Genomic DNA, 23746 nt, shown 5'->3' on the forward strand with positions numbered 1-23746 from the left:
TTACCTCATTATTTTGATTTGTATTTCCTTATTGACAGTGTAGAACACTTTTTTCATATACCTATATAATCTGTTTTATGAGGAAGTGTCTTTTCAGCTCCTCTTCCCATTTTAATGTGGTTCTTTTTGTTATTTTGTGAATGCCTTATAGATCTTGAATATTAACCCTCTGTTAGGTGTGTGGGGAGAAAATATTTTCTCCCAGTCCATAAGGTGTCGTTTACAAGGTAGAAGGTTAATTTGTGTAGTGCCATTTGCTTCCACTTGTTTGACCAACAGTATTGAGTCACTGAAGATGCCTCTATGGTCAAAATAATGTAGCTGTTATGTTTCCACTGATATTAATTTATGGATTCAAGCCTCATATCAAGATCTTTTTATCAATTTTGAATTAGTCTTTTGTGTATCAGGTGAGATAGAGATCTAAGTTGATGTTTTATTTTGCATGTTCGCATGTGGTTAACTCAGTTTTCCCAAAACTTTTTTTCTTTCAGTTTTGGGCCACACCTACTAGTGTTAGGGGCTTACTCTCGGCTCTGCACTCACGGACCACTTCTGGTGGGCTTGGCGGACATATGGGGTGATAGGGATCAAAACTGGGCTGGCCACGTAGATTAGAGCCCCACTTGCTGTCCTATTCCCAAAGTTTTGTTGAAGATTTTTCTGCTCCACATCATATAACTAGATCATTTGTCAAAGATTAGCAGTCCACATGCCTGAGGCTCCATCTCAGTTCTGTTCCACTAATGGGAGTTTGCCTTTATCACAGTCTTATTACAGCTAATATAACTTCAAGTTGGGAAAAGAAAAGTCTCCAATCTTTTTACCCAGATAGCTTTATTTTGGAAGTTTTACGATTACATATACATTTTAACAGCATTTGGTCCTTAAAAAGTGCCATGGCAATTTTTATGGGAATTACACTGAATGTGCCTTGGGTAGGAATGTTTATCTTAACAATATTAGTCCTCCTAATGTATGAGGGGAATGTGCTTCCATTTCCTTGTGTCTTTTTTTTTTTAAAAGACAGTAATTTAGTTTTCTTTCTATAAATCTTCCACCTCAGGTACTGGGGACATGGGGCAAGGAGTAGCATCAATTTTGAATGGGATTGTTTTTATTTCTCTTCTACTTAATTTTATATAGAAATGTCAGATTTCTGCATTTTGATTTTGTAGTCTGCCCCTTTACTGTAAATGTTTGTTTGTAGATTTTTGGTGGACTGAGTATTTTCTAGTGTATCATGCAATTTATAAATAGTGGTATATTAATTTCTTTTCCAATATGATACTCAATATCTCTTTCTTGCTTAATTGCTTTGGCAAGAACTTTCAATGCTATTCTGAATAATAGTGATTAGAGTGGACATTCTTGTCTCATGCATTTCTTAGAACAAAGACTCAGTTTTTCACCACTGAGTATGTTGTTAACTACGGTCTTCAGGCAAACAACCTTCACTATATTGTATACTACACAATAGTATATTGTATAATATTGTAATTGCAAAATAGTATATTGTATACTATAACTTCTGACAATATTTATCATGACTTTCTCTACACTAATAGTTTCTGTCTTTCGTTGTATTGATATGGCATATGAAATCAGATCATTTCTCTGCATTGATATAATTTCTTATAAATTCTCTGATTTTGTGCCATAAAGTTTTTCCATGGTAATCTCAGCAATCTCTGAAATTGGAGATCTTTTAAATTTTTTGTGGTAATCTTGAATATCTTTTCCCATGGTGGTATTTGTTGTCATTTCTCCACTTTCCTTTCTGATCTGGTATTTGAAGAGTTTTCTCTTTATTGTGTGTGAGGCAGATGTCAATTTTCAAATAAGCAAACAAAACAAAGATTCCCTCTTACAACTTCCCTAAGGTGTCAACTGCAACTAGAAGAAAACCCCAGTTCCAAATCATAGTCTACTGAGCACAATATGGACTAATCCTAGACTATTCCTCCTATTAATCTCTCACCACATCAGCTCTTCTTTCTGATCCTCAAACATGCCAAGGATCTCTCCCATTGAGGGACTGTATGCTTTCTCTCATTGACGTCTCTTCTCCTTCGGGTCCTCAAATGAAGGTAAATTTGGATCATAAACCATGCATCCCCATTTCAGAGAGATTTCCCCAATGTACAATAGCTAGTGACCCTTTCATTTCTCATTTTCATCACTTTCTGAACCATTTCTTTAAATAATACCACTTAATAACATTTAAACATATATAAAATCACATTGTTTAAAATACACACACACACACACACACACACACACATTTGTATTTTATGCCTGCTCTCTTCTTTTTAACACTTCCCTGAAAAATAAAATTAAAATAAGTATAAATGAAAATAAATATCTTAAAAGGCTCATCATTACAACCAGTACCTAATAAGTATCTGTCACACAGGAAGTACACTTGTTGCTGAAATGAATTAATGGTTATGTGACTGTGAGGTAAGTAAATTAAACTCAACTACCAAGCGCACACAAAAAACCAGCATTCAGCTTAATTTATCATTCATTTAATCTCTTTCCTCTGCTAAATGCTTTTCCACAAATTATTGGAAAAAAATACCCAGAAGCCCAACAGTCAAAAAATAGGCTTCAGACCTTATGGTCAAGTTTTTGATAAATGAAAGTTTCCCAAGTAAACACCTAGTTGCTCATACTTTTTGATACTATTTTTGAGTAATGTAATTACATTACTTGAGTATAACAAATTTAATTTAGAACTCCTGAAACATCAAACCAATAATTTATTTGATAACGATTTTAAATGTGTAAAATAAATAAAGATACAATGCCCATTTAAAAATGACCACCTTTCCAGGAAGACTGCTCTACAATTAGAAGCCTGCCTCACAAGCTAGGGGAAGAAGGCAGCTGGGACAGAGAAAGGACGCCTAAGTCAATGATGGCTGGAGGAATCACTCAGGATAGGAGATGTGTGCTGAAAACAAAGGACCAAACATGATGGCCTCTCAGTATCTGTATTGTAACCCATAATGCCCAAATATAGAGAGAGTAAACAGGAAATTGTCTGCCACAGAGGCAGGGGCTAGGGAGGGGTAGGTGTGGCAGGAGGGATATTGGTGGTGGAAAATGTATACTGGTGGAGGGATGGGTATTCAATCATTGTATTGTATGACTGAAACTCAATAATGAAAGTTTTTTAACTATATCTGGTGGTGATTCAATAATAAAAAAAAAGACTGCCCTTTAACTTTTACATATCAGCTAATACTTGATTAACATGACATTTCAAAACTGAAATTCACCAAAGTTTTAAAACATTTCTTTGTACCTCTGTTTAAAACACTTTGAATTTTTACTACTAATTGCAATTATTTTAAAGTTTTATGTTAAGCTTAATAATAGACTAAAGTTTAAGGCTTCCAACATTTTGGATAAGAGTAAATATACTAGGGGCTGGAGCGATAGCACAGCGGGTAGGGCGTTTGCCTTGCACGCAGCCGACCCGGGTTCGATTCCTAGCATCCCATATGGTCCCCCAAGCACCGCCAGGAGTAATTCTTGAGTGCATGAGCCAGGAGTAACCCCTGTGTAACGCTAGGTGTGACCCAAAAAAAGCCAAAAAAAAAAAAAAAGAGTAAATATACTAGGTTACAAACTTGTTATAAAATTTTTTAATGAAAACATTAATCATACAAAAATTTTAAATGAAAGAAACATAACTTACAATTCAAACAGATTTGGCATACAGTTATTTCTCTTATCAGTCTGTTTTCATAAGAACTATTTTTGGTTGAAATCTACTTAGAGGATCATGGTGGTTAGAAATAAAAATAATGTACATAAAGCTCCTGAGCTCTGTGCTCAGCACATACTGCTTAAAAATACTAGTTTTTCTTTTATTATTACTTTGAAAAGACATGTACAATTTTTATAAAACATGCTAACTTCAGTTAAAAGATTCTAACATGAGAAATAGCCACGTATAAGTTATCTAGCCTGGCTTTTTCCCCCCAGCAACCATTTTCCTTTGAGAACATACTAGATAAAAATTGTTTAAGAACTAATAAAAAATCTTCACTAATAAGCCAACTTGAAGAATCTAATTATATAACTCCATATGATAATTTGAGATTTTTTAAAAGAGAATCTTTTTCTAAAAAAGTACAAAGTTACATGATCAAGAAAGTACCTTTTAATAAGTAACCAAAACACTGTGAAATATTTCTTAGTGGGCATATGGCTCAGTTTCATCTTAATTTTACTTTCTCCAAAAAAGCTGGTTTAAAATATTACATGGAACAGCAATGTTATTCATACAAGGAAGCACAATGAACAGTTAACATGTTACTCTGTCACTAACTTACAAAATATTTTATGATTTTATTCATGCCTCCAACTATTAAACAAAGACAGTTTGCTATTTCTAGTATGCTAATTAGAATAAAGCTTAACATTTTGTTTTTTTTAACATCTGGAAGAGAATACAGAAATTAATGTGAATATGTACCATGTTCTACAATATACATTTTCTAATATTTTAAATTTAACAATTTGTCAAGGTCTAATTTGAGGTATACAGTAACATATAAAAATGTTTAATTCTCATCAACAGCTATGTACCATGCAAACACCACTACCACAAGTGCACATACTGAAAGGAGATAGTATCTGTATTTTTGCCATAGTGTTACTTCAACTGTCACTTCATCTCTCTTCCTGTTCTTCTTCCGACGACCCTTCAGTCTGTTTTCAAAAGCCTCCAGTTCAGCCTAAATCAAAACAGTATTATTTTTATTATATTTGAATGCACACACTGATTTAAAATTTCTACTTGATGCTTATCTAGTCATGCAATCAACTACAGAAATTTCCAATGGTACACAGTCATTACATAATTTATATGCTCTTTTTTTTAAAAAAAAACTTCTCAAGTGACCAGAGTGATACAGCACAGGGGCTAAAAGCACTTGCCTGGCATGCTACTCACCCAGGTTCTAACCGTGGCACCACATATGGTGTCTCCTGAGCACCAGCAAGAGTACAGAGCAAACTCTAACCATGTGTGGCCCAAAACTGTCCCTTCCCACCAAAGAAATTAAAGCAACCTGGAAAATCTAGAGCACTTTGGAGGTAATGAACTCCAAAAACTTTGAACATGAAAACCATACCTTGTGTCCAAATAATTACTATCAATCATGCAAGCAAATATAAAAGCTGAGTATTTTCTCTACTTACCTGTTGTCTTCGTTTTTCCTCTTCAAGAACAGCTTTGGCTTCTGCCTCTTTTATCTATAGACATTTAAGTGTAAGCAAACACTACAATTACTAATTTTATAAAGAATTTTTCACACCTTCTGACCAAGACTACACTAATCTGTAATAATTTTGTGATCATTATTTTAGAAATTATTAAAGAGCAATGTATGTTACACTGAGAAATAATATCAACCAAAGTACAGCATAGTAAGAGTGGGATGAAAGAATTCTAACACTATAAACTAAAACACTTTTTAAAAGTGGAGCATTTTCTCTTCAATCACTAAACTAAGAATTTATGTTGGGGGCCAGAGAGTTAGTACAGAGTTGAGGTTTTTGTCCTGCATCCAGCTGACTTAAGTTTGATCCCTAGCACCACATATGGTCTGAATACCACCAGGAGTGTCCCCTGAACATAAGTCCAGAACTAAGCCCAGAGCACCACTTCATATAGGCCCAAAACAAAAAGTGAAATTTAAAAAAGAACATAAAATCAATTACAAAATGACACTTTTTGGCTGATTTGAAGTTGACCATTTACCTCAAATGGTCTACCCAGAGGTATATCATTAGTTTCAAGCAAAATAAAGTCTATTCATGGATTGTGTTGAAGAAGCAAACAAGTAACTCAAATAGTAAAAAGGGGTAACTCAACAGTAAAAAAATCTTATACTAATTTACCCTAATTTTCCATAAATTTTTTCTAGCTTAAAATAATACAAAAATGAGTTACTACATCCCATAATACATCCACTAAATGGTAAAGAGGATGAAAAAATCTAGTACAAACCAGACAATAAAATACAACGAAAAGTCTCAAAGTGGTCTATGAAACTAGTTTTCTTGTAAAACAAAAAGACTGATAGTTTTTTTTAAATACACAAAGAAATTCATGAAACGAGCGAAAGGCCTTGAGCATGAGAGAAAATGTAAACACATCATTACCTCAGATGCTTTCCGTTTCATTTCCTTGCATGTTTCGTCACATTCTATTGAAATCTGATTTTCACGTACTTTGTTACACTGTAATTCCTACAAATAAATTTTTTATTAATTTCAGATTTTTAAGATTTTTTTCCTTAAGTTCAAACTGTATGCTTTAAAAAATTTTCAGAACAGCTCAAGGTGAAGCAAACTAATAGTCACGTTCACTAATATCTAAGAACCAAAACTGTGTTAAATATATTGGTTCAAGCAATTATCTTATTTTCTTTTAATTACAAAGAGTACCAAAAAATTAAAATTATTATTCTAATAATTATTTACTGTCACTATCTACTAGTTTATAATTTTATTTCTTTATTGGAGCGATAGCACAGCGGGTAGGGTGCTTGCCTTGCACATGGCCAACTCGGGTTTGATCCCTTCATCCCTCTTGGAGAGCCCGGCAAGCTACTGAGAGTATCCCGCCCGCATGGCAAAGCCTGGCAAGCTCCCTGTGGTGTACTCAATATGCCCAAAACAGTAACAAGTCTCACAATGGAGACGTTACTGGTGCCTGATGAACAACAGGAGGACAGTGCTACAGTGTCTTTTGTTCTAAGTGTACTTATATTTGTATCAATTCCTCCTTTTCCACCAGCTCTTAAACTAGACTTTTAGTTCTACCAGATTAAGAAAACAGATCACCAAATCCTATGAGCAAAGTATATAGTGAAACTATTTTATTAACTTGAGGATTATCCTCTTTACTTTTTATTTTCAGTTAAGGCAAATACAGTTTTTCCCTCCAAAGATAGTACAGGCCAAAGAAAAAAACTTGTATTAAAACATTAAAGACAAAAGTCATGTGTGGGAGCCAGACACTTAGCTCAGTGGTAGAGTCCATGCCTTGCAGGTGAGAGGTCCAGGATTTATTCTAGGGCATATATATATATAGTATTCCAAATAGCCTTTGTGACTCCCAAACGTTATAATTGGGCCAGTCAACAGTGGCTCCCACAATAAAAAAAAAAATGTATATCTATGGAAAAATGTGTTTGTGTGTATTAAGGACAGCTTCCCTCAATCAAAAAGTAAACCATCACTGTATGACTGAAATGCAAATACAAAAGCTCATAAATTTGTAACTGTACCTCACGGTGACTCACTAATAAAAATTTTTTTAAAAAATTAAAGTCAAAGACCTTGCAAAAAAAAAAGTAATTTTTATAAAATATCTATTACAAGCCAAGCACTATCAAGAACAAGGGGCACAATAAAGAAAAAAGTATAATAATATGGTTAGTGCTAAGCTAATAATAATAGCCATGATTTATTAAACATAGCAGTCAATATGCTTCATAATATATACACATTCTCTTTTTATTCCTGTAACTCACTATATAATCTTCATTATTAACAGATGAGAAACAAGGGTATAAACATCTCTAGAATCTTAATTCTTTAGTGATGAACAATGAGTGTCAAGAAGAAGCAGCACTCTTCCCAAGAGAATCAGGGAAAGTACAACCATCCCAAACAAGGAAATGTAACAAAGAATTAGTAGGAACAGTTCTAGTAAGCAAAGCATTAAAGGAGGGGGTGGAGGAAGGGTCTTTATACAGAATACATATAAAGATATAGACTTAAATTAAAGACGACACAGCATATATGTTAGGCTACTTAAGAAACAGAATCACAAAGATAAATGCTAGGGGATGTGACTAGAAAAGGAGGCAAAGGTAGTACCATAGATTCTCATAGATGCCTCGTTGGTGTATATATAGGTAAATGTTTCTTATAAAGAACTTTTCCCAAAAGTGATGAAAACCCACTGCAGAATTTAAATCCAAGAATTACTGAGACAAGAAATTTGCTGAAGCTTTAGTCAAAGTTGAAAGATGAGTTACTGACAAAGTTCTAGTGGACGGCAAATTGCACTTGGACAGCAACTTGAGATTTGAGGGGGTGAAAAAGATTTATCTCAGGTTAAAAGTTCTTACCACAGATTTACATGTAAAAGTGGCTCAATTTAAATATTTAAAATGTAATTCCAGAGGATACGAAAACTACAAATGTAAACCAGTATTTGGTATCTTTCTACCCAGTAAATGATAACAGGAACTGTGAAAATAAACAAAAAGCAAAGATCCTTAAAAAACAAACAAAACTTATTATTTGCTGAATGGATGAAATAGTGAATTTAAGGAGAAGAAAAAAAGAACTAGTCCCATAGAACGATAACACAAAGGGGAAAAAATACAGTCACAACTATAACTGAGGGGGAGCAAAAACATGGAGGTCAAGAAAGAAAACTTTAAGCAGTCCAGAATGTAAAAAGAGATGTTGAAGAAAATGAGAAATGGAAAAACAGCATTCAGTCAACCGAGATCTGAGAGTCTGAGACTTCATAAACTTTGCTGAATTGTATGCAATTTATTTCCTCAGAGCTACCAGCAGTTTTGCTATTCAAGTCCTTTGTTACAACTACATTATCTGAAAACTAACTTTCTTCAAGTTTGAATGCCCTGAGTCTACCAGGAGAGATACCTGAGCGCAGAGCCAGGAGTAAAGTCCTGAGCTTAGCTAGGTATGGCCCAAAAAGCAGGGGGAAAAATATATATAATAAAGTTAAAACAAAAAAAAATCAAAAGAACCACCAAAAAATACATAGACAATTATTTTCAATAACTTAAAATATTTACCTTTTTTATTCTTTTACAAGGACATCTGAGTTTTACCTTCTGGTTGCAATTAAAGGGACATTCACCAGGATGGCACATTTCCTTGCATCTATGACCACAAGGAAGCTGAAATAAAACCAACATAAAGCATTACATAATTAAGTTTCGTCATAACCTATTCTACCTTGACTTCCCTGGGATCAGACCCTGCAGGCCAAGAGACATCACTGAGTTTCCTGTTCATTGTGTATCATATGGTTTCAACGATGTACATGTTGCAAGCCTTTTTAAAAATACAAATAAAAATTTTATATGTTCTCCCCATAAGAGTAATCTTACAATCTTACGCACACAAGTTTTGATCAAGTTTTAACCAGTGGCATGTTTTAAAATTTATTAAAATTTATCTACTATAAGTCTGCAATATTTTGAAAAGGTTATATTGAGTTGAAATTATAACATTCCCTGTGACCAAGAAATAATATTATTATATGCCTACAGAAATCTATGTGCATACATACCAGAACACATACATGTTTAGTTTAATTTTGCTAAAAAATCAACATTATGTACTTTCATCTGTGTATATAATATACTCGCTGTGCTATCTCTCCAGCCCCAAAACATTGAAATTTCAACCCACCCCTGAACACAGAGTAGATTTTGTTAGAAAGTTTCCAATCATGACTCAACAACATGATTGTCAGTAGTCTGCACTGTCCAGTGGTGGTGAGAGTCATTTTGCCATGCTTTGATGAAATCATGTGTCTTGATGAGGTGCATCTTGATGAGGTTTAAACAGCTGTGAGCTGTTCTAGCAACAGCAATGGTAGCTGTCAAGGCACTGACAGGAAAGGTTCAACCAGAAGTCTAACCAATTGTCGGGCAGTCTTATGAAGAAGCTAGAGAACTATTTTCGCATGTTCTCTAATGCTGACTCCTCAGATTTCCTTGTGACTTCCAGCTGAAATCGGCTTGGCTGAATGGAGTTTGGAGGCTTGAGTAGTCCCTGGCAGGTTTAGGGCTGAATTCAGCGAATGAATTCGACTCCTGACGAGATATAGCGGAACCCAAAGTCTTGATGGGTCTATTACCTCTTCTTTTTTATTTTTTAGACTGAGGTTGATTAATTTTTTTTTACTTATCAAATTTTTCATTATTCAGAGTAAATTTGGTCATCATTTAATATCAAATAAAGAATATTCTTTATTCTTTATTTGTTAATTTATTCTTTATTTGTTACCTCTTCTACTTGTGTATTTAATCCATTTTTTCTTCTTTGACCAGCAGCTCTGGAAAAATGGCCAACATTCTCCTTAGATTTCTAATCTGAAGGCGTATCTTCTACTTCTACTAATCCATTTCCTCCTTTGCCACTTGCTGGCTCTGTTGATCTTTCCTTAGTTACATCATTGAACATACATTGGCCCATCAGTGCCAATTTGCTGGAAATACTACTTGAAGAAACTTTTTCATGATCTTTGCTTTCTTCTCCTTTTCCATTTAATATTTTTTTTTCTACTTTGACCTGCAGTTCCAGAAAAATAATCAACATGGTCCAGTAGAAGACACTCAGAAGTAGTCTCAGAATCCCAATGCGTTTCTGTTATCTTCCACATTTTTGAATCTTTCTAGTTTCCCATTTAATATACTTTTTCTTGCATGATCCACAGCTCCGGAAAATTGATCAACATCCTCCCTTAGTTCATACCCAGAAATTATCTCAGAATCCCAAATTGAATCTGTTTATCTTTCACTTCTACTAATCCATTTCTTTCTTTGCTGATTGCTGACTTTGATGTTCCTTTTTGCTCATCAACTGAGTTGGACGGTAGTTACTGACAACACACTTTTCCTGTCTTGGATCCTGGTATTTACTTATTGCATTTGTTAAATCATCCTATTTATTTGTATATCTAGAAACAATACTGATTTTTTACCTAACTTCATATTAAAAGACCAAAAGTTTGAACTTGAACAAGTTCATTAGTTCCAAATTTCCAAATTATGTTTGCCATTTTTATTGCAAGTGAGTGCAGTCCATATAAGGCAATGCTAAGTTGCAAATTAGCCATTGCTGAATTATATTCTGTATCATACCAAGGTACTATCAGAGCAAATATTAAACACTGACATGCTAAGTTTTATCTGAAATATGAATTTGTACAAAAGAAAATTTATTTTAACAAGAGTCAGGATTTGAAGAATTTAGAAATTCAATTTGAAATATCACACAGCCATGGTTTTGCTTCTGTAAAAGGACTATTAAAATAATCACTTTTTACATGAAATTGTATCCTGTTTTAAAAACCTTACATAAATGTTAAAATTCCCAGATTTCCAATGAGTAGGTAAGAGTACATAAAAATGCTGGAAGTCTTAATTAAAAAGCACTGTAGCAGAAGACATGCCATGCACTATTATTTTTAAAATCATGCTGTCATCTCTTCCTGAGTTAAAAGATCAGAAACACTTTGATAAGTATATAAAGACAAAGAATTGAAGAATACTATTAGTGTAACAAAAAGTCTAAAAGACTCCTTTGTAAGTTGCCACTCAAATGAACTAATGGGCTCTGCCCCATGGCCAACAACAACAAAAAGTAGCCTTGTACAAATAGGCTACTTTGGTTTCTCAATTTTTTGCCAGAATAAGCAACAGTGAATTATTATCCCTGAACAATTTTGGGCACACTTTAGGGGAGTATTTTTAGTTTGAATCAATAATATAAAACCATCAGTCTTAAAACAAAAAATCAAAACTTCATGTAAGAATGCTGACTACTAATTAATTCAAGGCAGAATTTTAAAATAACCTGCTGGCAATTAACCATCTGCTATGGCCCAAACAGTTATTATTATATCTTGTGTCTAAATCGTACTTGGGGGCAAATAAGTATTAAGTAAACACTTTCTTTCCATAAAGGTATACAGTATCTTTAAAACTGCTTTTGAAGAGAAAATTTTTAAAGACAAGGGTCATTCCAGTTTTAGTACCCTCAAATGTCATAAAAAGATGTGCACCCACCTTGACCACATAGATTTTACAGACATGAGCTCTAGAACCACATGCCTAGGGGTTCCAAAAAACACATGAAATTGAACAACTAAAAAGGAAAAAAAAAAAAACAAGAGCAATGTCCGAGATGTTCTATTAAAGCTTACCTCTTTAGGACACTGATTTTTGCAACAAATAAGGAAATTCTTTTCATTAACATCAGCTGAGGTTATTTTTCTAAAAAGAGAAGGTTTGATGACATTTAAACCATTTTACAGCAGAGTTTCCCCAAACTATGCACAATTTAATCAAGGCTATAAAATGAATTCATTCACTTTTTGGAGAAATATTTTAATTGTCTATGACAATTATCTTCAAATTATTTTAGCAATTGATATTGAAAACCAATAGCCCTTTATGTAGAATCAATAAATTAAATACCAAAGGGGCAATCTCCACAAGAAAGAAATACAAAACACTGTGTTCTTGGTTCTTTTCACTATCTTTCTCTTTAGATGGAACTTTATTCATAACTTCGGGATGAAGTTTAATGTAGTAAATACACAAGGTAGTATTTTTATATTTGTTGTTAGTTGTTAGTTGTAGGGCAACGCTCAGTGCTGCCAAACCAGGTGGTGCTGGGACTGGTAGTGACATGTGGCACTGGGGATTGAAGTCAGTGTTTCAAATTTGCTGCTTCACATATGCCTGGCCCCACACACTTATTGTTAACGATGCTTACCCTTAAAACTTAAAATGCTATAATACAATTCTACATCAATATATAAAACAAATTGCTATCATACATGACAGTTTTCCCTGTCACTTTTCTTCTTTCCTTCATTCTTCCTGCTTCTGTTTCCCTTTACTGATGGACGTCTGTGCCCAAATACACCTAAATTTTAGCCACTAATGTCAAAAAAAACTATTTTAAATGTTCATATAAAATTATAAATGTACTGTAAGAAAACATGCAATTTTCTTTGTAAAATTTCACTAAACATCAAAGTTCTTATGATGGGTTAACTAAAGGCTGAATATGTTCATTCTTACAAATACAGTATTCATCTCTGAACTTAAAAGTTAGCTATACTTTATTCCTATAGCTGTATTTAGGAATACTCTTCAAAGTAAGAGTTTTTTGTATCACATTTCTTTTCTTTTGCTTTTTGGGTCACACCCGGCATTGCACAGGGGTTACTCCTGGCTCATGTACTCAGGAATTACTCCTGGTGGTGTTCAGGGGACCATATGGGATGTTGGGAATCAAACCCAGGTCGGCCACGTGCAAGGCAAACGCCCTACCCACTGTGCTATCACTCCAGCCCTTCACATTTCTATAGCAGAAATTTTCTTGAAGCTAAAACGGTCTAAGTGAAAGAGACATGAAATAGTTCACTAAACTCAAAGTAAATGAAATGAACGTAACAATGACCATAAGAATTCTACATAACTGTACCTCACGGTGATACACTAATAAAATTTTTTTTTAAAAAAAGAATTCTACATAAAAACATATACTTTAAGTATGTATTTAAGAAAAAAAAATTGAGCTCTGGAAAGCGAAGTTAATGGAAAACAGCACAATCCAAACACATCCAAAACTTCCCCAAGAAACCATTCAAACTCATTAATAGCAAATAAAAATCACTCAAATCCCACACCCTAGCATAAATCAAACAGAAATTCTATTAAACTTCAAATTGCTGTTGAGAACGAAACAGAAAAATCAATTTCTAGTAATAATGTTCTCCAGCTCCCATATCAAGTTTTTTTCAGAGAACTAGTAGAGTTCTGGAAAAACAGAAGGAAAAAAAAGGAACTAAGCTAATACCACACCAGAAAAAAATAAATCTCAAATAGGAAATAAAGCACTGGCAAATCAGAAGTAAAAAATACACAAGGGCAGAGATGAACCGAGAGCCGCGGCACGAGAAGCAGAGCCTCCGCGCCTACTGACTGTGATCCTGAGGTCTCCTAACCCATTTTGGCACCAGAGCAGATTCTTGCAGCCATGCATTTTGACTGTGAACTGAACTACAACCTCGTGCAGCCCGGGGAGGGATTTTTTTCCCTCTCCACCCCATTTTTCTGAGCGAAAATGGCGGCAGCGGCAGCAGCCACGCGGTGAGAGCCACCCTCTAAGACCCCTCCACCAGGAGGTAGGACTTTCTTTAGTGATGTAGCCTGTAGGTGGTCCTGGGAGGGGAGGTGTTCCCGGCGCGCCTTCCGCCCAGAGATGAACCGAGAGCCGCGGCACGAGAAGCAGAGCCTCCGCGCCTACTGACTGTGATCCTGAGGTCTCCTAACCCATTTTGGCACCAGAGCAGATTCTTGCAGCCATCCATTTTGACTGTGAACTGAGCTAAAATATTAGAAACCCAAAACTGCGCGGCCGCGATAGCCAAGGAAGAGAAATTATTAGATGATGCTTATTCAGCAAGGAAGAGAAATTATTAGATGATGCTTATTCAGCAGGCCTGATTGTTGGGGAAAATTTCCAATCAACAATAGTGAGTTCTGTATGGAAATATGAAATGTACTCAATATATAGAGAGAACAATGGGAATATCATTAGCTACTTAGATGGGGGGTGGGGTGGGAGGGGGGTGTATTGGGGTTCTTGGTGGTGGAACGGGTGCACTGGTGAAGGGATGGTGGTTTAATCAGTATTTGACTGTGACTTAAACCTGAAAGCTTTGTATTTTTTTTCTTGTTTTCACGGTGGTTCAATAAAATATTTCTTTAAAAAAAAAACAAAAAACACAAGGGCAGAATTTCTTCTGGAGCCCATGCAAGGCAGAGCTCATCTGGGGCACCCTGGAGTGGGGGTGGGTGAGCCCAGTGCCCGCACAAACAGAGCCCCAGCAGCTGGAAACGTCCACACTGCACAATCACCGCCATGTTCCCAGCTGGACTTCACTGCTCCAACAAGTCTCACCCAGAAATAAATTTGTTAAAAAACTCAGGCATGAGGGTTTTGTGAATGAAATCTCCAGGCCTTCACAAAGTTGGGATGGGCTACCTCTGTACTTCTGGAAGCCCTGGCAGTCACACACACACCCCCCAAAGCTGCCACCCAGTTAAAAATTTAACTCCAGCTGTACCACCCATTAAAAATTTGGGGGCCAAATGTGAATGCGGCTGTGACATCTCAAACTCTACAACACTGATCCAGACTGGAGGGTATGTAACATAGAAGGCAAACAATCTTGATCAGCAAAATATAAACACACAAAGTTTAACCTGTAGCAACACCTTAGTAATTGCTTATACAAGGGCTTAATGGCTCCATGGTGAGATACAACAATCTTCACTAACTTTCTTCTAAGAACATTTTTTTTATCTTCCTTTCAGCAAATTATTTGTAACAAGCAATATAAAACAAATTATTGAGGGCTTGCTATGGAGGCAGACCTAAGGGGCGGTTGGGAAAATTGGATATTATAATGGTAGTGGAAAGGTGCAACAGTGGTAAGACTGGTGTTGGAATATTGAATGTCTGTAACCAAAATGCTAACTTTAATAAAGTTATAAAATAAAAAAATAAGTAAAAAGTAAGTAAGAAAAAAGAGCTAATCTTGCAAACATAAGGCTTGAGCGAAGGTAGAAGGGAAAGGTAACCTTTAGATAAAGGGAAAAAGAAGAGGGAGAATTTAGGAACCTGCAAGAATAAGGAAAACAATCTCTTTCATTAGCATCCCTCATTATTACAGCAAAATTGCCTTCCTTCTCAACTCCTTACTAAGCTTGTAATGCTGAAACTTGTAATATTTTCTATTTTTAATTTCAAAAAAATTTTAGTATTTATAGAGAATAAGTTTGTACAATTTATGGAGCATCAAACTAGTTATGACAAAAACAAAAAAAATTAAGATTAATAGGCATTTTTTTAAAAGTATGAATGCTCAAAAAAAAATTCCCAACTTAAACCTAAATAAAACACTTCAAAAAGCCCACATTACCAAAAGAGAAAGAAAGGGAGGGAAGGCGGGGGGAGAGAGAGAGAGAGAGAGAGGGAAGGAGAGAGAGAGAGAGAGAGAGAGAGAGAGAGAGAGAGAGAGAGAGAAAGTGCCTGACATAGAGGTAGATAGATGCGGGGAAGGATGGTGGGAGAGAAACTGGGGACAGGTGGTGGGAAACATACACTGACTTTATATGACTGAAATCCAATCATGAACATCTTTGTAACTGTGTGTCTCATTGTGAGTCAATAAAAAAATAAGGAAACTTTTTTTAAAGCCCACTTTATAAACAGGTGAAATGGAACTTAACACATTCACTATATTTTATCTGGGGACTGGAGAGATAGTATAGTTTGTAAGGCACTTTCCTTGTATGCAGCTAACCCAGGTTCAATTCCCAGTGTCCCACAAGGTCCCCCAAGTACTGCCAGGAGTAAGTGCAGAGCCAGTAGTAACCCCTGAATACTGCAAGGTGTGCCCCCACCAAAAAAATAAATAAATAAGTGGGGATATGGTGCTGCCAGCAGGAAAACCTGTACCTGCAGGTCGAGTGCATCAGCAGGTTGAAGGTGCCATCAGACTTCCTGATATTCCAAAATTACCGTTATGTTTTTGGCCGGGCCCAATAATTTGGGTCCAAGTTTATACCAAGAAATTAAACGGCAAAAAGTTAGGTATGTGGGAGCCACACCTGCAAACCACCTCCGGCTCAGCTATACAAGCTCATTTATTGGCCTTATTTCAGAGACCCACATATGCAAAAAGATTTCAAATGCCACATTTAGGGCTAGTGTCGGGGCAGGCAGCAGGCGGGCTGTGGGCAAGTGGGCACACGCTGCAGGGCATAAGCCAATACTTTATTTTTCTGGAAAAGATGGAAACAAAGGCCATAATGCAGACACACGAAAGAATCTTTGAACCAAGCAACTTGCTGCTGAGATGGCTCCAGACTTTTAAGCCAGGCCAACTTCACTGGGGTACCTCAGACAGGACAGCTGTCGTCCCTCCACCTGCCCCTTAAGAACCCTGGCAGCCACCAACACCAGAGTTGTGCAGGTATGTGGGCAGGTATGCGTGTTCTGTGACAGCCAACTCCAGGCCTCCAGGGATAGGGGATGGGCCCGTCTTTCTCATCTCCTCCAGCTACTTCTTAAGCTTCTTAACAGCAATGATCCAGGGAAACACAAAAGAATCTCTGAACAGAGCAACTCTTGCAGAGACCCCTCCAGACCCTATCTAAAACTTTAGAATTCCAGGAGAGTGTGGCAGGGACATCTTATGCTATTCATATAAGCAATACAAAAGAGTATGGGGGAGATTGTCTGCCACAGAGTCAGGAAGTGGGGTGGGATGTGAGGGGGGTATACTGGGGACCTCGGTGGTGGAGATGTACACTAGTGAAGGGCTGGGTGATCGATCATTGTATGACTGAAACTCAAACAGGAAAGCTTTATAACTATCTAACAGGGATAAAAAAATAATAATAAAAAAGTTTAAAAAGTAATCATGGTTAAATGGGGAATAGGGGAATATCTTCCCTCCACATAAAAATGAACTTTTCTTAAAAAAAGAAAATGTCACATATCCTACTATGATAAATGCATTGAAAGCAAAATTTATAATATGCCAAAACTTATTTTTTAAATCTATTTGCAGGTCATAACTAAGTAACACAATCTGGCTAATTTCTGTTTGAATGACTAGTCAGACACTCTACCTGAGCAATTCATTTTGTTTCTATTTTTTTGGGAAACACTCAAGCAGCCTTCCATCCCTGAACTAAGCATTACTGACCCCTGGGAACCACCACTCCGACTTCCACCCTGGAGAGGCCCCTAAACAAACCACAATGACACTTTTTCTAACAAAAATCTCATATGGAATTTCCATTTGAAATTAGAATTAAGCACAATTCTACATTTCTTCCTTGCAAGTTATACCAGAAAATCTAGACCTCTAGAGTCCAAGGGACACAAAGAGGACCTTAAGATATACTATAAAGAATTCTGGATTATAAAAAGACATCAACTGAAGTAATTTTTGTAAAGCAGTCCACTTACCTACATTCCACATACAGATTTGTGATCTTGCAATGACATTTTATTCTAAGCATCTGAACGCAAGGAGGACATTCTCCAGGGTGACATGGTAAAACACATGGATGAGGACAACCTGGCGGCCGTGACTTAGAGCACCCTTCTTCACATTGAAGGCATTCTGGGCCAGACTGACAAACAGTGAAGGAGAAAAGACACATAAGTACAAAACACTAGCATTTCTATATTTTGAAGTTATAAAATTTTTATTTCTAGCTAAAGAAAATACTATGCAACTCTTAGACATAATTGCAACAATGCAGACTTCCATGCATTTAAAAAATCCAAAATGAAGAGGACCATTACTCACAAACATTTTTATTTCTACAAACCTCATTAAACCAAACTGTGTCATCTCTAATATGGACTTGATTTCCTAAAGTACCTCTATCAAACAATGTAAATCATTTCTCAAGAAACAGTTGCAGAAATACAAATTCATTTCCACGCAACAACATGATCAAGAGCCGGAGCAACAGTACACGGCAGGTAGGGCATTGGCCTTATATGCAGACAACCCAGGTTCAATCTCTGGCACCACATATAGTCCCCTGAGCCCACCAGGAGTAACAGGAATGATACCTGAGTGCAGAGTCAAGAGTAAACCCTGAGTACTTCTGGGTATTGCCCAAAACCGAAACAAACAAACAAACAAAATATACATATATATGATCAACATCATCAACATACTGCTTAAGACTAACTAAAAATTCCCAAAGCATGGGGCTGGAGCAATAGCACAGTGGGTGGGGCGTTTGCCTTGCACGTGGCCGACCAGGGTTCGATTCCCAGCATCCCATATGGTCCCCTGAGCACTACCAGGAGTAATTCCTGAGTGCAAAGCCAGGAGTAACCCCTGTGCATTGCCAGGCGTGACCCAAAAAGCAAAAAGAAAAAGAAAAAGAAAAATTCCTGAAGAGTTTAATATTCAAAAGAAATTACTCCCACCTTCCACAAAAGAAAACCATAGAGGGCAAAAAGGAGAACAGTCAGCAGGATATTTCAATTGATTTACAACTAAATATATTTCAATAAACTTAACATGAAACTTCAATGTGCTGGTGACATACTAATGTAACTAGTATCTATCTACTAAAGAAGTTTTAAGGTTACTTACAGCAGAACAGATTACTTATCACACATGATATTAAATAAAAGAACTATAGATAATGATATTAAGTTAAAAACTAAGAAAACTACTACTAATAATTCTAAATACAGCCACTACAACAAATTTATGTCAATTAAATTCAAAGCCACATACATTTGATCTGTAGAATTAAGAGTAAGTTTCAAATTTAAAAAATATTCTGCCGTAAATAATTTAAATTTTAAAAATATTAATTCAGCGTTAATTTGCCAAGCATTCCTCTAGATACTGGAAACATACATGATGGAAGATATCTCTGGTCTAAAGAATATATATTTAAGGGCCGGAGCGATAGCACAGCGGGTAGGGCGTTTGCCTTGCACGCGGCCAGGTTCGATCCCTGGCATCCCATATGGTCCCCCAGGCACTGCCAGGAGCAATTCCTGAGTGCAGAGCCAGGAGTGGCCCCTGAGCATTGCTGGGTGTGACCCAAAAAGCAAAAAAAAAAAAAAAGAATATACATTTAAGGGACCAGAGCAATAGTGCAGCAGGTAGGGCATTTGTCTTGCATGCAGCCAACCTGCGTTCAATCCCTGGTAACCTATATGGTCTCCCAAGCATCGTCAGGAGTAACTCCTGAGTGCATGAGCCAGGAGTAACCCCTAAGCATTGCTGGGTGTAATCCAAAAAGAGAAAAAAAATATATATATATATATATACATTTAACTAGGTGAAAATGTCTTCATAAATGTTCTGAAAAAAAATAATAATAACAGGATACAAGAAGGAAATAAGGAAGCCTGTCTGATAAAGTTCATATATGACCAAAAGTTGAGTCCAGTAAGTCTTAAGAATGTGACGTTTGAGAGAAAAGAATAAGTAGAAAAGGTTTCAGCTTTGTTATATTCAAGAAATAGCAAGAAGACAAGAACTGGTAAGTAAGGAAGATAAGATTAGGTCACTGTAAGGCATTTGGATTTTATTCTGAGTGGTTAAAACCTACTGAAGGGTTCTATGCAAGAAGATGACACCTAGCTTACATTTTTAAAACTGTCTCATGTTGACATTGAAAGAAAAAAGTGGAAGACAGCTGAGGAGGGCCAGAGAGATACACAGTGGGTAGGGTGCTTAATATAGATGGGCCAACCAGGGTTCAATCCCTGGTACCCCATATGCTGCCAGTTTGCAGACAACACTGAATGACAAAAGTCCATACATACATAATCAGATACAACACACAGATGTGAGAATATATTTTATATTGTTTTCCCCATTTATTTTTGGTGACAGATTCCACCCCCCAAATTATCCCCATTACTGCTTTTCTGTTTTAGACATTCAAGAAATATTTGAGTCCATTGTGTCACTTTAATTTGCCATCAGCATTATACCTTTCCTCAACTAGAGTCCAAATCACTACAGTCTTTAAATAAGACAATAAAAGAATTAAATAAGACAATAGAGAATTATATATTGCTAATGGTGCCAGAGTCCAAATCACTACTCATTAAATAAGACAACAGAGAATTATGTGTTGCTATTGGTGTCAATCAGAGTCATCACAAATAATAACAGGGTTGACTAAACTGAGATCTCTGGGTATAGCCACGGAAGAACAAAAGAGCAGAAGTTAAAAGCAAAAAGAGCCTTGATTCTGGTCAGTAGTGTGGTAAATGCCTACTGAATAGCTGGTATGTATTGAGCAAGACTGAGAGCGTTTTTTAAAGAATAACTATTTATTTAGATTGTTTGGGTCACACCCAGCAATGCTTGGAAAACCATATGCAGTGCTGGGGATTAAACAAGGACCACTCACATGTACAGCCTGTCGATCTCTCTCTGTGATCTAAGATTAGCTTTTAATACTGTCATGCATTACAATTACAAAGACCAAGTGCCATAATTATATATAATTTAATTTTTTTTTTTGGTTGTTGCTATAGGTCACATCTGGTAATGATCAGTGCTCATGGATCACATCTCACAAAACTCAAGGAGTATGGTGCCAGGTATCAAAGCAAGGTCAGCCACATGTAAGTAAGTGCCTTAATCCACTGTACTATCCTCCTCTAGCCACCAAAAACTTATAAATTTAATTTTACTTAGTAAGTAATCCTTAAAATTTTTAGCCAAGTAATGCCTGGAATTAGCTCCCAGGCCCTAGAAGCACTGCTTGTGAAGCAGCTCAGCCTCCCTCCAAAATATAAGATAGTATCTTAAAAAACTTAATACCTAATCTGATTGTGTTTATATAATTTACTTGGCTGGATTTTATTCAATATCTTGCAAACTGGCAATTTTTAGAGATCTTTAAAGGGCTGATTTTACATATACATTTAAAATACTTTAAATAAATTTCACACACACCTCCCCATCCTATCTATACTTGGGTGAAACTTCTAATGAAAGACTAGAAATGTATTAAAATTACAAAGATCATTAATTAATCATGTTGGATTTTTAAAATAATTCAAAGAAAATGCTGTCGACTAAGCTTAGAGATATTGAGAGAAGTGGAGGTGGGTGATATCTATCTAAATAAACAACTTCTGTATTTTTATCATAAAAATGAAATCCTATGTATTAGCATAGTACAATAAGAGGAAAATTACTATGGGTGAACACACAGATATAAAGGAAAAAACATCATGACAATAAAGCTGCTTTATCTTAAGGAATGAGAGAAATGAGGGCAAGAAGAAGATAAAGCAAAATTAGAGCAGAAAAGTATTTATGGTACTTTTCTCAATGGTTAAAGTACCACTCAAAATTATTAAAAAATAAAAAATTTCAAGAATATTCTAAGCATATATACATTCAAGTTAATGATATTACCTTGTTCTTGTTCTTGCAGGCATCAATTTCAGTGACTTTATGGCATTCTTTCATACATGTATGATTCTGACAATTTAAGATTCGTCCACAGACTCTCTTACAAGAATAAGGTCCTACTGAATAGCAGGGAAGAGGGCTCACCTTTAAAAAAAAAAGAAGAGGAAAATTAGCAAAATGCCTCTAGTCCTGTGTTTCTAAAGTGACTGACTTGAGAAGCTTTACAAATAACTATTACTAAAGTCAAATAACCTATCAAAAGTCAATATAAATGACAAAAAGAATGCTGCTTTTGGCTACTCTGCAGCAGTCTGAAGGTATAAATACCAGCAAAGAATTAAATGGTCAAGGCCAGACAAGTTATTATAAACAGAAAAGAATTTAACCATAAAATCTCAAAGACATAATTATTTAACTGTGTAAGACTGCATTGCGAATAACTCAAGATATCAATGATATACTTCTATAATGACTTGAGAAACCTCTCCTATTATATTCACCAGTTTTGTCCCAGGAAGATTATAGCAAAATGCCTTATACCAGCAAGTTGGCATTCAGATAATAGTATCTCTTTGGAGTATTCTTATTAAATGTAATGATAGCAATTAAATTCTTGAAGAAGGGGAATTTAGTTCAAATGCATTGCTATTCTGTGTTGTTCATCTGTGTTTTATAGTTGTCATTTTATAGAAAAAGATTAAATCTCAATTGATGTCACTACTATAGGTAGTTTTATTCTCTTTAATTTTCTTTCTTTAATAATAATGCTCTTGTTCACTACACCTCCAAACTGGATTGACAATAAAGTAATATTGGAAAGTTAAAAATAAATAAACGACAAAAAGGCAAAATATTTCACTCCTAAATGAAAAATTCAATATAATGGTTCTGGGATAAGTGCATAAATAAAAGCACTGTTCGTTTTTAAACTCAGCAGACTTATGTACTACCTATAGCACAAAAATATTGATTTTATTATTTCAATTATCATAGCATAAAAATAGAATATGTTTTATCTAAAACTAGTGCCTGTAATTTACCTCATGTTTTCCAAGACATTCCCTGTAAGAAAAAAACAAAATAAAATAAAAACATTATAGACTCTCCAAAAAACATATCTAAAGCAAAGATAATCTCTCTAATAAGTTTATTAAGAAAGAACAGCACATAAGGAAACAAAGCTTATGGAAGGTTACATAATACAAACAACATACAAATGCCAATTGTTTTCCTATATACTAGCAAATAGCGACAGGAATTAAATTAAAATAACACACTATATTAGTATACACACAGAAAAAAACATTTAGGTACTCAAGTATGTAGGATATTATTGGGTTTGTCCTTTCCCCCTTGCCACAAGGAGCTTAGGTTTATTGGGTCACACCCATCACAGTGCTCCCAAATCACTTCCATTCCTTTGTTTATCTGTAACCACTTCTCTATGCTCTCTTCCCCTCCAGTTAATCAGCTTTTCCTCCTAATCAGACTGTTAATTTGTAAGGTCAAATCTTTCTAGGACACCGAATTTGTATTGTAAGTTAATATTGCCCTTCTCCTCTCCTTGTGTCTTTTGAATAGTCTACTTTCAAGCAATGTCCTTTTTGTATGGACAAAGAAAGAGAATTGTTAATATGCTTTTGTAACATGGGATTTAATTGGCTTCGAATATTATTCACTCCCAGGCACTTGCTTTCTCGACTTAAGCCTCAGTTGCCCTTAGTTCCTAGCACCCCAAAAGCAGGGTCTCAACCGGGGACTGGATGAACTCAGGTCAAGCTGTGAGCTACCACGAGATGGAAATGGGCCAGGCCAAGTGCCATAATACTTAACTATAAGTTAAGTGCACGGTCATGGACAAATTCTGTCATGATCCAAAGAGTAACAACTGGATTAGGACCATGCTAGGGTTAGGAAAGA

At 35.7% G+C, this 23746-nt stretch overlaps 1 protein-coding gene across 2 annotated transcripts in view; it reads right to left on the reverse strand.

Moving 5' to 3' along the window:
* Nucleotides 1-3640: 3640 nt before the first annotated feature.
* Nucleotides 3641-23746, reverse strand: part of NFXL1 (nuclear transcription factor, X-box binding like 1) — a 57677-nt gene continuing 37571 nt past the window's right edge. For both annotated transcript variants that reach the window (XM_055140724.1, XM_055140725.1), the window contains 8 exons: nucleotides 22867-22888; nucleotides 21830-21970; nucleotides 17869-18035; nucleotides 12011-12080; nucleotides 8868-8972; nucleotides 6187-6273; nucleotides 5221-5274; nucleotides 3641-4754 (listed from right to left, as the gene is read on the reverse strand). In XM_055140724.1, the coding sequence (XP_054996699.1) occupies nucleotides 4581-4754; nucleotides 5221-5274; nucleotides 6187-6273; nucleotides 8868-8972; nucleotides 12011-12080; nucleotides 17869-18035; nucleotides 21830-21970; nucleotides 22867-22888 (820 nt within the window). In that variant the 3' untranslated portion in view covers nucleotides 3641-4580. The remainder of the gene's footprint in view (nucleotides 4755-5220; nucleotides 5275-6186; nucleotides 6274-8867; nucleotides 8973-12010; nucleotides 12081-17868; nucleotides 18036-21829; nucleotides 21971-22866; nucleotides 22889-23746) is intronic.

This window comes from Sorex araneus, chromosome 5 (genome assembly GCF_027595985.1).
Source record: "Sorex araneus isolate mSorAra2 chromosome 5, mSorAra2.pri, whole genome shotgun sequence".
Classification (NCBI taxonomy): Eukaryota; Metazoa; Chordata; class Mammalia; order Eulipotyphla; family Soricidae; genus Sorex; species Sorex araneus.